Source organism: Zonotrichia leucophrys, chromosome Z (genome assembly GCF_028769735.1).
Source record: "Zonotrichia leucophrys gambelii isolate GWCS_2022_RI chromosome Z, RI_Zleu_2.0, whole genome shotgun sequence".
In the NCBI taxonomy this organism is placed as follows: domain Eukaryota; kingdom Metazoa; phylum Chordata; class Aves; order Passeriformes; family Passerellidae; genus Zonotrichia; species Zonotrichia leucophrys.
In genome coordinates this window covers 35,600,049-35,616,415 of record NC_088200.1, presented here as the reverse complement: position 1 = coordinate 35,616,415, position 16,367 = coordinate 35,600,049, and the positions used below count along the sequence as shown (strand labels likewise).

Below are 16,367 nucleotides of genomic sequence, written 5' to 3'. Positions count from 1 at the left end.
TTATCTTTTGAAGTATTTTGAGGAGTCTCTTTTGCTTATGTTGTTTTATTATAGTAAAGTTTTGTACATATTTCTTTTGCAGCTTTATCATGCAATAACAAGCTGCTGGTCTTGCACATGCCTTCAGTTTAAACTTATTTCAGCTGAATGTTGCTATCTGCTCCCCCAAAAGCAGTGGCCTGGTTAGCATTACAGCATTACAGCTCAGGGAAGCATAAACAAAGATCAGCCTAGCAGCTTGCAGGATGTGACTGAAGGTTAGCTAAAGCTACTAGACAGCCCTTAAAATGCCCAGTGTCTGGAAATTAAAATTCACACAGTGTGTCCCTGAGGTAACATGGTGAGCTAGGGAAAGTCTGCAAACTTTGGCTTGTAACATGTCTTCCAGCATTTGTGTCACCCCACCCGGGGAACCTGCTGTGAAACCATGCTGTCAGAACTTTTGAAAGGTGTTTGCACAAATCAATTTCTCACCGGGGTTCCCAGGTAAGGGCTGGTTTCACTGAGCCCTCAGTGCTGAAAAGCCTTCTCTCTCACCACGTGTGCTGAGGAGGGTTTTGTGCATTCTGACCTCACGTGTCCGGGATGGGCTGGGGTCAGTGTTTGTGCACAGGGCTGACCCAGGACATGCCATGGGTATGCACAGGGAGCCAGGATGTCCGCAAGGCACAGACCTGCAGGACACAGCAGTCCTACCCCGGCTCGCTCCTGCCAGCTGCCCCAGTGCTCCCCAGATGCAAACCTGATGCCTGCTCCTGTCCTGGGTTGAATGTGCTCATAGGAAACAAATGAGCGTTTCCAAATTCTGGCACAAAAATTGTACAGTCTCTTTGAAGTTTTCTCATCATAAGATTTTTGATGTTCCTAGAGACTTCTGCTGGCTTTTCTCTTCTGAGCTATTTTGGTTTTGCAGTCTTTTGGCAACTACTTAGAGCACATTCTCTGTGAACAGGAGTGCTGCTCCTGTTTCATAAGAGAATAAGGCACAGTGGTCCCAAAAGAAATACTTAGATGCATACTTACTCTTAACAGAGATCAATCATAGATATGGCCATTCTTTAGGTAAAAATATGATTTAGACTGACATTTCCTTAAAAAAAAATTCCAAACACAATTGTAAAGGGAGTGCAATTTCTGAAGTCTGTCTATTTTCCACTTTTTCTGATCCCTGTTTATAAAGTAGATCTCTCAGAATTTGTGTTTAACATGTTTTAAGAGTGAGCTGTGGTAAAAGGAAGTATTTGATTTACAAGGATCAGATAGGTCTCCCTATAAACTTCCTGCCTCAACATCTGGAAAAACATACGTGTCAAACCTACTCCCTTATTCTAAGCAGCTTGCTGTCACTTCCCCATAGCTGTGGTGATTTGGGGGAGTCTGCACCCAAATCTGCCAGAACATATTGTCCTTGTAATCTGAGGTTCTCATCTCAGATATGACCTATTTGTTCCTTGCTTGAAACCGAAAACGCAAACCTGGAACTCATTTTGTCCTGTAAGTCTTAAACCACAGCTTTTAACAGTTCTGAAAGCCTTTTCAAGGCAAATGTATTCAGGTCCCAGTGAAGAGAGAAACTCTGTCTTAAGGGAGCATATTGTGGATAGCTGGAAAGCTAAACAGATGGACCAAATTACTATGTTTGGTTGTAGTGTTTTTTGTGTGATAGGTACAGACGTTTTAGTTGGGTTCACCTCCTTTATATTTTCAACAGTTGTGTAATATTTGAATTATTTTAGAGTTATCTTTAGAATTTGTTCTTGTGCATGTTGAAGGAATGGCAGGATTAAAACTAATTTAAATTAAGAATCAGAAGAAATAGAAAAAGGGGACCCTCACCAGGCTGCAAATTCCCTTGAGGCATTTTCCAGTACAATTCAGTTTATTTAAGTAAAGCTTTTTTACAATACTATTATCAAAACAACATAAAACATTTTTATCCCCACTTACATGCTGCGGTTACAAATTCAAATGACAACCACTGAGGTAATTTTCTAGGAACTTAGTATATAAGTAGGTTTTGAGTTTCTGTAAAGGTAAAAATTGACCCATTGTTTTACTAATAGTCAATGGTAGCGAGCTGCAGTGTTTGTAACACTGTAGGTATTTCCTGTGAGGATGTGGAAATAGAGAAGACTACAAAATAGCTTCTCTGTTTTGCTTACCAAGGAAGAGTAATATATGCCTGGATTCACACTGATAAGGGTTAGCTCCCAGCAATCCCTGTGGCTTAGGGAAGTGCAGGCGCTGACAAAGTGGAAGAACAAGTCTCCAGTGCAGAGCTGGTTAAGCAGCCTCATGGGAGAGGTAGCCTTGGAAGAGTCAGGTTCTGCATCCACTGCTGTAGACTTACTTCTTCGTGAACCTATAGGGACTCTGTATTTCCAACATCCTGGGCAGTACTTGCTCTTGACTGCTCCCTGGCATGTACAAAGTGTTTGTTCCCATTTCCATTAGGCCAAAAGCTTGTTTTTGTAACACTGTTCCTGCAGTGATTGTTGGCTGAAAGCTAATTTCAAGTGTCATGAATTGCCCTAGAATTGCTCTTTGGAGGCTGACTCCTCTTCTGGTATTTAGAAGCTGGGGTGCCTGATACTCTGGCAGTTTCTCCATGGCCAGAAAGCAATCTCAGAAGGAAATGGAGGTACAGACCTGCTTCCCTGAATCTAGGTACACAGGTGTTGCAACACATGTAATAAAGTTATAGTGCTGGAGAGTGAATTCTTGGAGATATTCCTTGTGTGGAAGGAAGTAAATTTAGCTGAAATTGTGTTTTCTATCCCATTTTACTTGAAGTATAAATGTCACACCTGAGATTTGTTGCTGTCTGTGTTAGTACTGTACAAAACCATCATTCCAGTAATAGAAATAACTTCATTTTTCCCTGGATATTTTAACCATTGTCAGATAAATATTGGATTGACTTCTAATTTTTGACATCAGAAAATAAAGGAAAGGATCAAGACAGCTGTTTAGGCTGTTAAGACATAAAGCAATTAGATAAAAAGAATACAGCCTATCTGTGTTGTAATAGTAATAGTTGATGTGATGGATAATAAGGATAATATTGCTTGGCGCAAAGCAAATAGCAAAGATGGTAAGAATCAAAAGGCTGACTTTGACATACCAGAACCATTCGTGAGTCTTGAGTGTTCGTATAATCGAGACATAGCAGAACACGATAGTTGCGAGCGGTATGAAAAACCCAAATACAGCCAAGGACCCGTAGTAGTAGAACTGGAAGGAGGACTCAGTTTCGCAGGCGCTGTGCACGTCGTGGCAGGTATAAATGTCCAGCTGCTTCACGTAATAGCTTTGCTGCATGATGGCGAGCGGGAGCATGTAGAGGAAGACGGCGGCCCAGACGGCGGCGCAGGCTGCGATGGCGTAGGCGCGCTTCGGGAGGCTCTTGTAGGTGAAGGGGTGGACGATGGCCAGGTAGCGGCTGACGCTGATGCACGTGAGCAGCAGAATGGAGCAGTACATGTTGCCGTAAAACACCGCCGTGGCCGCCCGGCACATGGTCTCCCCAAACACCCAGTTGTTCCCGTTGATGTGGTAGGCTATTTTGAAGGGCAGGATGATGCAGAAGAGCAGGTCTGAGACAGCCAGGTTTGTGTAGAGGACGGCGGTGCACACGGAGCGGATCCTGAAGAGTAGCATCCACAGAATGATGGCATTAGAAGGCACACCCAGTAACAGAGCACTGAGGTAGACAGCAGGTATTAGCTGGGTGCTCAGAGAGCTGGTGAGGTACTCCAGCGTGGTGTTGCTCACTTCTGTTAATGTGGAGTTGTTTGACTTTTTTGAAGTGCATTTGTTTTCTCTGATATGGATGGTTGTTGTTTCCCCCTCTATAGCATAAGGGGGGATGTAATCATAGTCTCTCGCTGAAATTCCCCGAAAAGTTTTGATAAGAGACACTGTTTTAATTGCAGAGCCATTCCATGAAAATTCTGAAGCTTAAAAATAAAACAAAGTGAAATTTGTTAAAAAGGACAAACTACTGTATTAACCATGTAACTCAGGAGCAGAGAAAGATAACCATCTCTACATGAAAAGCAATAGAAGTTTAAAATATTTGGGGATATTCTCCTCTGCTTTTGGTGTTGAAATGTACAGACATCAGTCTTCATTTATCACTTCACACCAAATCTTGAAAATTCATCATTAATGTAGTGTAAGCTGATCTTTCTGCATTTTGAGTGTTTTCGGTAATCTTTGGTGAAAAACATAAGACACTTCTGTAATGCTTATGACCAGTGGAGGGTTTTTCCCAGTAGTAGGAATGTTGGTCATTCATCATATAAGCAGTCTTTGTTTGGGCTTGATCAAACACCATTACTATCCTTGTCACTTCGTGTAAGAAATTAATGACTGCAAAAGTTGCAAAAAGCACTCTCTAGCCTAAGACAAACTGAAGCTTTCAAATTAGAAAACTGAAATTACCCTTGGTTTTTTTGGTCTCACAGTGAAATTGTTTTTCTTCAGCTTCTGACTAGTGCACACCAGATCTTCTCAGGTTCTCATACCTGAGCAAGGGCAGTGTCTTAAGAATTGAAAACAAATGGTTGGGCAAGTATTAGGTGTCATTTACTGGGGAGTGAATAAAACTTTTCAAGCAGCAGGAAAATTATCTCTGAGTAAATATTTGTCAGCATGTGGGCAAAAGCAGTAATACTATTTTATTAACACCTGTTCCTCGGTCATTAGTTGAGAAATTTGTAGAGACATTGACATCTTCACATGAAGAACAAATGTGTTCAAAATGCTTTTTAAAGCCATGTGTTGTAAAATAGATTTTGCGCAGTAAACAACTGTGCAAGTATTTGTATCACTTAAGTTTTCTTAACTGCATTTAATGCAAAAATACTTATTGTAAAACCTTCAGCATGCACCATGAAACTGGAATTCAGAAGTAAACTGAAATATGGGTGAAAATCTTTCAACCTTTTTTTACCTTTCCATGTTTGAATAAAATAAAGAGAATAGTTTTATTAATGTTCACTGTCAGATTTACAGCAGAATGTTTTAAAATAATAATTAGCAGGCTACATAATTTTTAGTAGCTTTTTTTAATTGTTACTCCAGATAACTGGTTTTAATCACTCATTAAAAGTCATATGTGTACCTGCATTGTCTAGTGTGTGTGTAGATGGATAGATATAGGTATAAATACATATATATATGTATATTATATATGTGTGTGTATGTATGTATTTATGTATACCAGCTTTTCAAAATGAGCTTGGTTTGAAAACACTTTTAATTCTATGAAGGTTTACTATTTGATCATTTCCTTTAGTTATTTTTATCACAATAGTCATCTGAGCATTTCCTTCTAATAACACCATCTGCAAAGTTGTAAAACAAAACACTGCAGGTTTAAAATTATTGTATCATTACAAAAATATTAGATAAAAGATGTGTCTTCAGTAAGTGCAGAAAGTCCCCTTAAAAAAAATTCTTTCTAGGAAATGACTGGCAGAGGTAAGGTGTCACTGAAGTGAAAGAATAAAAAATTGCTTTAAAGGAGACGTCCTGGCACAGTTTTTCATAATTGGTACATGCATGTACAACTCATTTCATGTTCACAGCTGGTAGAGCAACAGCATTATCAAAAAGTCCATGTTATTGACTAAAAGATGGAATAGATACAGAAAGGAGGACTCACCTGTAGTGCAAAGACTGGAGGTAAAAGAGAGCAGTCCAGTGAAAAACAGTGTCTTCATTGTAGTGTGTGAAATCCAGCCAGCTGAACAATGGTGCTGTGCTAGTTCATCTCAAGAGACGTTTTGTGGGGGCTTTTTTCCCCTCTGTGAGGGACTAAAGAATGATTGATCTGTCCTCCAGAAGCATCCTGTAAGCATGAGGTTTATGGTAAGGAACTAATTTGTTCTTTGTCTACTACAGCAAGAGGGTGTGACGTATCCAAATATGCACACATGACTCAGTTTCAGCCTCAGCCCAACACAGAGATAAAATTGCTTTACAGCAGCATTTTAACTCCTCATTTACCACAAGCCTGAAGCTGATGTGCAGGTTTCTACTGACACTTGTGTATACAGATATTTGGAATAAAAAGCTGTTTTCTGGAAAAATTAGGAGGTGTGTTCAGTAAATCCTCAAGGGTCTCATTCAGATACCAAAATGTCACGTGGCTGAACTCTGTACTCCTCTCCAGAGAAAAGCTGGGCTTGCAGAAGAGTGTGATGATCTCAGTTTAGCAAAAGGCAAAGACGGAAAGAAGCCACATGTACAAAAATGCCTTAGGAAAACTGCCTTCTGCTTTGCCTTTTGCCTCCCTGCCCACTGTTAGTTGTCTGGCTCCTCCAATCCGCCTGCTTCCTCTCTTCAGACAATTTCCACCCCTCCACAGACTGCAGCCTCTAAAACCTTTCCCCTGTTTTCATTTGCTGCTTTGTTGATCCCTTCCTATTACTCTGCCTGGCTTCCCCCCCCTCCCCCTTTTTCCCTTCAATGCCAAATAGCAACAGCTTGTTTCAGCAAGCAAAATTAGCCCAAGCCTTGGTCCAGCTTCTAGGTTAGTTGTGAGGCTCAGCATAAGTTGTACTTGTCTCCGGAGCAGTATTTGTTTCTGGTCTTGTATTTAAAGTGAAAAAGCTGGATACTAGATTAGGAACTCTCAATGCTTTTCTCTAAATTCAGTGGGAGTTTGGGAATTTATTAAACGTTCTCTCAAGTGCTAACTCTCACTTGGTACTAAAATAAGCAGTATGTGTCCACTGTCCTGTGATTTTCTGACACCACTTCATGTTATTCATGTATTCTGCTACCTTGTTTACAGATATGATGCAAGCTGAAGAGCATGTCTTCAGTGGTTTTTTACCCTGTTTTCTCTTTGTAGTTTCTGTCAATATCAGATTTATTAGATCTTTGGCCTGAGGTTCAGCACTAACCAGGGATACTCATTGCAAAGCTGCTTCTTTGTCCACAGTGTTTTAGTTTGAATGTGTTTCTAGCTGGTTTTCTTCCCTGAAATATTTGTATTTATGTTTTCCTATATCTCTCTTAATTGATACATTCCAACTTCTCTCATCATTAGTCTGTTGTAGGCCTGACACTCCTATTTCCTCTTTAGCATGAATTTCCCACCCACCCTACTGGATTAGATTTTAAATATTTTAACTCTGTTTTATCTGCTGAAGTGCTGGTATCACCAGTGAACCTGGTTAGTAGGGCTGTTGATCCCACTCTACTACATCTCCTATTTTACATTGGGCTTAATGTCAGGCACTTTAGGCCTGAAAGAAGAGGCGCACCTATTCTGCTGCTTAATTATAGAAATGTTTGCATGAGCTAAGTCATCATTACTAAAGCTGAGCTGTCTTTCTATGAGAGTATTCACTGTTATTTTCTAATATAACATGTATTTAGATATACACAAGGATCCTTTCCAAATAAGGGATTTTGAAAGAATGCCAACTTCCTGCAGCCTTCTGCTATTCTCTCCTACTATCACAGTGCTTCCTGGTAATGTGTGATTTTATGTGACTCAGACCACTTTGCCTACATAATGTGGAAATAAAAACGTTTCAATTTTTATTGATCTGTAGTAGAATGAATTCTATGCCAGCAGTATCAGCAAATTCTTTTCTTCTAAACATCAAAACTTTCAGAGATTTGTATCTGAATAGGATCTTTTTCCAGTCAGTAAATAGAATATGAATGTGTTTCACTGATGACTTTAAACAGTCAAATCGTTTTTGTGTTCTAGAACTTTGCAAAGCAGAGATTGTATATTGCAGCTCTATCACAGTATTGAGAGAACTCTTATTATTCAGTTTTTTTCAAGGCTTTTTACTGTCCTTTTCCCAGGAATCTCAAGATGAATCAGCGCTTCTGTGGCTGGATGAAATACAAAGAGGAATCAATGACAGCAATAACAACATAAAAGAAGCAGCAGCCTGTAAGCATTAAACCTGCATTTCCACTGCTCTTGTTTTTCTTGGTCTTGGGAAAATGAAATTGGTAATTTATATTTTCCACTTCAGGGAAGGTGCAAGCCTTTAAATACATGAAAAGAAATTAGTGTGTGCTCTTTGTCATACTAAAACTGAGATGACTGAAAACTACAGGAGTGGTGTTAGTCCTATCTAAAGTGGTAATCTTTAAGGTGTGGCTAATAATTCAACAGGTTTGGTTATACAGGTTTACATCGTGACCAATCTATCTAATGTCACTCTATCTTCATGAAACTCCTGAAATATATGAATGAGAACATGAGTTATTTTGCTATATTTAAAGTTAAAATCTTTATACTTATTTTAAGGAAAAATTTTTATGTTTACAACTTTGCTTATTCATATTTCTTTCTATCGTCTTTTCTGGATTGCTGACAAACAAAAATCAGGAACATATTAACTTTTAAAGCAGTGTACAAGGAATGCCAGCTCTTTTTGAAAAGTGTATGCTCTTCCAATCTGTAAGGAAGAGGAAATCTGTAAGAAAAATGCTGAGGCTGAATGCTGCAGTCGGTGCATTCCTGCAGTGCTGTGCTCAGCCATGCCCTGTGCTGTGAGCCCACAGGCTCATCAGGAGTTACTGCTTGGGAGAGGGTGGGTGGAAGAGAACACAGATGGACCCCACAAATAGCTATCCCTGCTACAGCAACGTTGCGTTTTGTGTTACTGTAACTTTGGAAATTATTTAAACAACTAATATCTTCACATAACAAGGCAGATACACTGAAGATAGGTGAAGTATTTTTGTAGGTCACACATCCATAGAAAGCACTGGACTTGTGTTTTCTGAGACAGGGTCAGATACACACACATTGTCTCAACCAAGCTTTTGTACTGAGGGAGTGCTGATACTTTCTTTTGTGGAAAAACCTGCTTCCCATGAATGCCACCCAGAACCATGAGGAAACATGAGCGCATAGAAGGGAAGGAAACACGTAGCTTATAAACAGATTTGAGTTAAACCTAAAGAGCAACTTAAAAATTCCCTCATTAGTGTTCACTGGAGTAAAAGCATTAAGAATATGTATCATAAGCACCCTGCAGAAATTAGGACAGCATAATTCATACAGCAGCATACAATGTTGCTAATGGTAAATCACTGGTCCATCCACTACCTAGTTGTTGTACTAAAATCTTTTCTTATAATCTGTGTTGGTAGTAAATGCACAGCTTTTCACAATCAAGGATTCTCAGTGGAACTGTTTTAACATTTCACTTTTAGGAAAAAAGCCTCATTTTGTGTACTCTGCCCAGTGAGTTGAAAAGAAGCACTGTCAGCACAGGGCATTCATTCTTAAAGAGCTCTAAAGTTTTGCAACTAAAACCTGAGATTTAACATTACCCACGGCACAGAACCTGATGCTTGCTATAACCAACACATCCTGTCTCAGGAAGTTTGCATGTTGTGTTCACGTAGTCTAAACTTAAAGTTCAGCTTGATCACCACTTGGAAAGGAACTTTTATTTGATCTATCACACAGGCACTATTTTTGAAAGGAAAACAACTCCAAAACTTTCACAAGGTAGTCAAAGATGTATTTTTCAGTTTAAAAAGTGGTTTTGAGATTCCTGCAGTAATCGCAATAAAATAAGCAGTACAATAAGAGAAGATACTGGCAGTGATACTGAAACAGTCTTGAGCACTTCCAAACTAACTTCTATGCCTTATATAAATACTAAATGGTACATTACTAAAATTTTGAAAGGCTTTTACAGTCATCCCTGTCAGTAAAGGATTTCTTCTACCTTTATTTAGGAAGAAATATTCAGTAAATGCCGGTGCACTTCCTAACTTCTTGTGGTGCTTGCTCTGTGTTTTGCATCACCTTGCTTCACTTTAGTGAGTTCAACCATTGTACTTCTTATCTAAGTGGAGGACAAAAGAGATCAGCCAAATATCAGCTGTATAGCCTTCAGGAGTAGATTTGAACACTGACTTCAGTCTTGCACAGGAAGAGTCTGTCAGAGCAGGAAGTCTGTGTGTCCTGAGAGAGTCCAAGTTATAGGAAAAAGCTGATCTTTGGCCTTGTTGAGAGTTCAGGCTTATCACACCAGACAACTGTGGCTTTGTATATCACAGCTGTTTAAAAGGGAGGATGGGTGTGGAAGAAAGCCCTTTGCAGTGCTGCTCTGGTACTGGTATCCTAACTGCTAGAGAAGCAGACTGGAGCTGACAGTTTTCTGGCAGTTGGTGATGCCTAACTCCCAGTAATCTTATGGTTTTTCAGGGTCCAAATGGCCTTGCTCTAGAGCAACAGCCACAATATTAATTGCTAGCACTTGAAACAAAAGGAATAATTTCTGCTGAGTTGAGTTTTTTTCCCTGATAAATACTTTTCTTACCTTTTCCTTCAAAAATACAAACATAATTAATTAAAGGATGGGGAAAAGCCAGATGGCAGTGGACCTACACAAATGCATCTTAGCTTAAGCACTCTTGCTACATGATGAAAAGGAGGAAGGAAGGCATTCAAATACTGCTGAACAGAGTTGATGAGGCATATGGGACTGTGTATGAGCCTGGGGCCAGCAGCAGCCAGCTGTAATGCATGGATTCACAGTTTTTTCTGCTTCCTTGCTGCTGAGGCCCGATGCCTGGATATCACAGTGCCACAGCAATGGTAGAAAGACATTTCCAGTACGTGTGTGTGCTGGGCAGAGGTCTGTTCCAAAGCACAGAATGGGTGTTGTAGTTCTATTCACTTGTTTCTCTGTGCATGGATCCTGAATTTAGATGTGAAGGAACACCTTTGAAGACCAGAGCAGTTATTTCTAAAGCAGCCCAAACATCTAGTGGAGAAGGTACTTTTGAAGTGGTGTGTTCTTCCACATGTATGCTGCCAGGTGTTGTGGAATCTCTTCCCTCAGTGATGGTGGGATCTGAGCAAGGAAGCCCTGAATTAGAGTATGGGTAATGCCATATAACATCAAAGTCTGCACATCCTTCACAGCATCACCTCTCAGGGTGCTTTTATATGCCCTGAAAGCAAAAGCTGCATCTCTGGCAAATTCAAGGCCGTGAATTAACTTTAAACAAGTTCCTGAGGAGGCGACGTCAAGAAAGGATTGCTTCACGATGCTGAGTAGGCTGCTGCAAGAATTTACTCAAGGCAATCAGTTTTAATTCCCATTTTGTACAGTAGAAGTGAATGTTAACATTTACAGCCTGTAACCAAATTACTTCATGTACCTCTAGAAGGCTCCCAGGTGATCAGCAGATGATGGCCTGTCTGTTAGGGCAGGCTGAGTGTGTGGGTAGCTGCCGTCCTCAAGCCCTGCCCTGCTGTCACCTGGCATGTCCTGTGCTGGGGAGCAGCTATGCCCTCAGACAGCTCTCAGTTGTGCTGTGGCTGCATCCAAGCCTGGGTGGAGCAGGCACTTTCTGCCTAACGCACTTGTCCTTACAAGCGTGAAGGAAGATGTAAATGAGTAAAGCACTGAATTGCTGTGTATGACATGTTGTCTGCATGTGCCAGTGTTAGAAGTCCATCTTCAAAGTTTCTGGAGGCTTGAGTTATGGGTACATAGAGTATAAGACACTTAATTTTTCTCTGTTATTATTTGACCCTAGTGGCTGTTGGAATATCAATGATTAACAAGAGCTTGGAGAAAGGTGATTCACTGCCAATCCTGATGACACTACAGTCAAGGTTTGGACTACGAGTCATTCCTGAATGTGCTGAAGCCTACTTCAGGAAGCTCTCTGAAGCCAAGAACATGAAAACTACAGAAGGTAAAAAACTTCCTAAACAGGACACTTCCACATGTTCATATCACTGAGACAACCAGAAAGCTAGAACAGGAGGTATCTGTAAATTGAGGGAGACAGCTGCTGCTTTAAAGTCTTCTGATAAATTCCAAAGTGCATTTTACATGACATTGTGCTGTTGTGCACGTAATGCAGACCACAGTACCTGCTGAGAAGTAAGTCTAGTGACTTCTAGAGTCTAGCAGAGGATTCCTAGAATCTCAAACCTGCCTCTGAGTCTATTCAGGGCAGCTCCTCTGTGACTGTCAATAGATTAGTCCATTCTCTCAGAAAACTCTATTGCTTGCTGACAATTTTTTTCATTATAGCAGATGCAGAGATGCATGCATCAGTCCTATGGATTGCTGTCAACGATCAAGCCAGTATCTGACAGTGTTCACAGTGCAATTATGGTCCCTGTGCATTGCCAGAGCAGCAGTTACCACCAAAAGCTGGGGCTAGAATCTGTTCTTAGCAGATGATGTTTTGTCAGAGCTGACAGCAGCCAAGGTTAGCTAATGGTTACAAAAACAATTACTGTCAGTGCAGCACCCATTCTTACAGTAGATAGGCATGTTTCACTTTGGAACATGAATATTTTTAAGGCCTTACTAGTTTTATCTTGGGGCCTTTTGTCCATGAGGAAATGAGGTGTTTCCTGCCTGTCAGGATACAGACTGGTTTACAAAAGCAATAAGCAAGAAAATGATGTGGATATAGGAAATGTCGTGTGTGAGGTAAGAGTCAGTAAGTCCAGAATTTGGGCAGAAGACAAGAAAAATATTTTTTATAAACACAGTCTGTTTCACTTATGAGAGATTATGTAAGACAGAGGACACACTGTTTCAGGAGCACTAACTTGACACGTCAGGGTTTGGAGAGGGTAGCAGTGGATCTGTACCAACCTTGTAGATGCTTTATTAACCTTATCACCAGTTTGCTCTAGAGGAATGACTCTTATCCACCTAGCAGGGTATTTTGAAAATCCTTACATCAAAAAGGCCCAAGATATAGAGAGATTTTGCTTGTCAAAGGGCTTCAGCAAGGGCAACAGCAAGTACAGGGAGGGGAAATGAGTAGGAGAGCTGTAATTTATCAGTGAAACAGGACACAAATGTATACTAACTGTATGAACTGCTTTTAGATTCCAGTGAAAGTCCATGGATTAAACTTGTAATGAAAGCCATGTATGATTACTATTACAATGTGGAAACTGAAGAGGGTACCTGTGTTGCCCCCAAAGGAGTTGTACCAAAAACTTCATGGTTAACTGGTGAAGAAATCCAGGTAGGCGGCTAAAACTTTGTTTTTATTGCAAAAGCAACATAAACCTTTGAGAGAGCGTGAGACATGAAATTATCAAGAGGCTGTGATGGGTCAAACTGAAGGTCACTTTATCAGTATCTGCTTCTGAAAAGAGCAGCAACTTAAGTCTAAGCAGACAGTGATAGGCAGCACAGTCTCCTGTCTAGTGTCTGACAGTGATTTAGGGATTTCCTTACTGGAAGTTACAGCATTTCTTTTAATGACCATCAGCAGACAACAATGGAGTAAAGTCTGATTGCTTCCATATCCTTTTATAGGACTTTGCATTGACCTATAACAAATAATTTTATGATGTATTTGTGAGCAAGTGGAACCACCATTTTCTGTTTAAATCTAATCCTCTGACAGCATTCATGTATCTCCAGATTCAAGAGGATGAGTGTGCTATTTTAGCTCCTTTTCTGTAGAGGTTTTGCATGAGTGTGAAATAGAACAAAGGAGATCACACAAGCCTCGGAGTAATTTGTTCTTCTATATTCTGATGCAGCTCACCGAAGTTACAGGCTTACTTCTCTACACAAAGAGCTCAAGTCAGTGTAAGTCCTTCTGAAACAGAGAGCCTGCTGCTTCAGTTAGTACTTCTAGACATCTGAGTTGTACAAGATACTTGTAAGTGTTAGGAAAGCAGAACTCTGCTAATGTATAAAAGAATACCCTCTTAAAATCGCATACCCACTTGAGTAACTGAAGCTTGAAAGCTGTTCAGTTACCTGTCATGAAGGGTTCAGCAGTAATGCCACAGCTCTTTCTTCTTACTGATTAAAATGTAGGGGTAAATCAGAGGGATTTGGATAGGATGAACACGAACTGTGGAGGTGGAGAGAACATAGTACAAATTCCAGGACAGTTTTGTCTTTTAAATGACCTTTTTCCATCATCTCTTAACAGAACATTGCTGGGCAAGTTACAGCAGATTACAATCGAGAGCAGCTGTGGCTTGCTAATGAAAATCTGATTGTTGGGCTGCAAGCCCGAGCAAGGGGATTCTTAGTCAGAAAAAACTTTCAGGAGAGAAAAGCCTATCTTCAAAACCAGGAACCATCTGCCATCAAAATACAGGTACTGTTCTAGAACAAGAAGGTAATGTGGCTTGGGGTGCTTTTTGCATGTAGCAGGTGACATGACTGGTTACTACCACTGATAAAATTCTCAAACAGATCTGTCTCCCTGTTTCCAGCAGCAGCGATTTAAACTTCTACATCTACAAATTTATGTGCTTTCACATAGCAAATATCCAATTTTAAACTAATCTATTGTATCCACCTCCAGTGAAAGTTACTTGGGAAAAGTTCATTAATGCACAGCCCTGGCTTTGTTCTGGCATGCTTAGATTTTTTTGTGGTGTGCCTAACTATGCAGAGTACAAGACCAGAAGGTATTTGTTAAGTATTGAAGCAAAAATTCCTTGGCAAAGCATGACTTAAGAAATACATTCCTTAGTAGACTATCCCTAGTTGGAAGTGGTTTGTTTCTGCTCCATGAAGTCATAGCTGGACAGGGAGTGGCAGCTGCCCTGGTGCTCTTTGGCAGTATTTCTTGGATGTTTCCGGTTTGCTGAACTCTAAAAGGAAATGTTCTGCTGAGGGTGCAAACAGTGACAGAGACATGCACACTGGTTTTAGATGGCGAAATATCCAGCTCCCCTTAGGAGCAATTTGTTCCACCACCCACACACACACAAAAAAAAAAAAAAGGAAAAATATACAAGAGAATTTTTTTAATCTACAGTAACTATGTTTAACAATTGACAAATATATTTACTTCTAGTGGTTGTTATTGGGATTGACTTTTCATTTTCCGGCATGGTGTCTGAGCCCAGTAAAGAACTGTACTTTGAGAAATTCAAAGTCTGTGCAAATAAGTTCAAAATATGGAGAAATGTAGGTAAATAAAGTTGTTCTCTGTTTTCTTTCTATTTGCATTAAAATAAAAAAGACTTGTGGAAAGACAACAAATAGAGAACAAGGCTGGTGTCACTGACTGATAGAGATGATAGGCAAAAGCAGCAGTAAAAGTATCTGATATCCCTGTCATTGGATTCCTTGACAAGTCTTTGTTTCTGAGCTAGCAAACAGAGTCAGCTGAAGGAATAAACATGGAAAAGAGACCAGGGCACGAGCAATGTGGGTCCAGATAGGTAAGGGACAATTTCTGGATGCAACAGAGCGACAAAATGGGTAGGGCTGGTAGAGACCACAGCAGGTCATCTGGTCCAAACTCACTTTTCAAGTAGGGTTATCCCAGAGCACATGGCACAGGCTTTTATCCACATGGTTCTGGAATATCCCCAAAGGCTCCGCAACTTCTCTGGTCGATCTGTTGCAGTACACGGTCACCTGTACAGTAAAGAAGTTCTTCCCCCATACTCAGATGGAACTTATTGTGCATCAGTGTCTGCCCATTGCCTCCTGTCCTTTTTGCTCAGCACTACTGAGAAGAGCCTGACCCACCCTCTTGATACCCTCCCTTCAGATAATTACAGACATTGATGAGGGGCCCTCTCGGTCTTCTTAAGGCTAAACAGGCCCAGCTCCCTCTGCCTTTCCTTGTAAGGGAGATGCTCTAGACCCCACATCATCTTTTTAGACTCCACTGAACCCACTCCAGCAACTCCATGTCTCTGCTGTCCTGAGGAGCCCAGAACTGGACACAGCACTCCAGGTGAGGCCTCAGCAGGCCTGAGTAGAGGGGCAGGATCACCTCCCTCCACCTGCTGGCAATGCTCTTCCCAATGCCCCCAGGATACCATTGGCCTTCTTGGCCACCAGGACACACTGCTGGCTCATGGAGAGCTTCTTGTCCACCAGGACCCCCAGGTCCTTCTCCACAGAGCTGCTCCCCAGCAGGGCAGCCCCAGCCTGTGCTGGTGCCTGGGGTTGTTGCTCCCCAGGTGCAGGACCCTGCACTTGCCCTTGCTGAGTTTCAGATGGTTCTTTGTCCATTTCTCCAACCTGCTGAGGTCCTTCTGAAGGGCTGCACAGCTCTCCAGGGTATCAGCCACTCTGCCCAGCTCTGTGTTCTCAATGAATTCGCTGAGGAGGCATCTGCTCCTTCATCCAAGGCATGGATTAATAAGTTAAACAATACAGCATTGAACACCGCTAGGGGTGACACTAGAGGGACACCACTAGGGACAGGCCTCCAACTAGACCCTGTGACACTGATTGTAACCCTCTGGGATCTGTTGTTCAGCCAGTCCTTGATCCACCTCACTGTCCACTCATCCAGCCTGCATTCCTGAGTTTGTCCATTAGGAGACAATGGAAATCCCTACTGCCGTCAAGTAGACAATATCCACTGCTCTCCCCTTT

The 16,367-nt window shown here is 41.1% G+C and overlaps 2 protein-coding genes across 6 annotated transcripts in view; one reads left to right on the top strand and one right to left on the bottom strand.

Moving 5' to 3' along the window:
• The window catches only part of IQGAP2 (IQ motif containing GTPase activating protein 2), a 126,373-nt gene that overhangs the window by 90,414 nt on the left and 19,592 nt on the right, over window positions 1-16,367 (top strand). For all 5 annotated transcript variants that reach the window (XM_064736012.1, XM_064736010.1, XM_064736013.1 and 2 more), the window contains 4 exons: window positions 7,837-7,927; window positions 11,554-11,715; window positions 12,875-13,017; window positions 13,945-14,115. In XM_064736012.1, coding sequence (XP_064592082.1) covers window positions 7,837-7,927; window positions 11,554-11,715; window positions 12,875-13,017; window positions 13,945-14,115 — 567 coding nt within the window. The remainder of the gene's footprint in view (window positions 1-7,836; window positions 7,928-11,553; window positions 11,716-12,874; window positions 13,018-13,944; window positions 14,116-16,367) is intronic.
• Window positions 1,984-5,883, bottom strand: F2RL2 (coagulation factor II thrombin receptor like 2). Its single transcript, XM_064736014.1, has 2 exons — window positions 5,672-5,883; window positions 1,984-3,959 (listed from the first exon to the last, which is right to left on the bottom strand). Exons 1-2 carry the CDS (start codon window positions 5,727-5,729, stop codon window positions 2,872-2,874), a joined length of 1,146 nt encoding a protein of 381 aa, XP_064592084.1. The 5' UTR covers window positions 5,730-5,883; the 3' UTR covers window positions 1,984-2,871.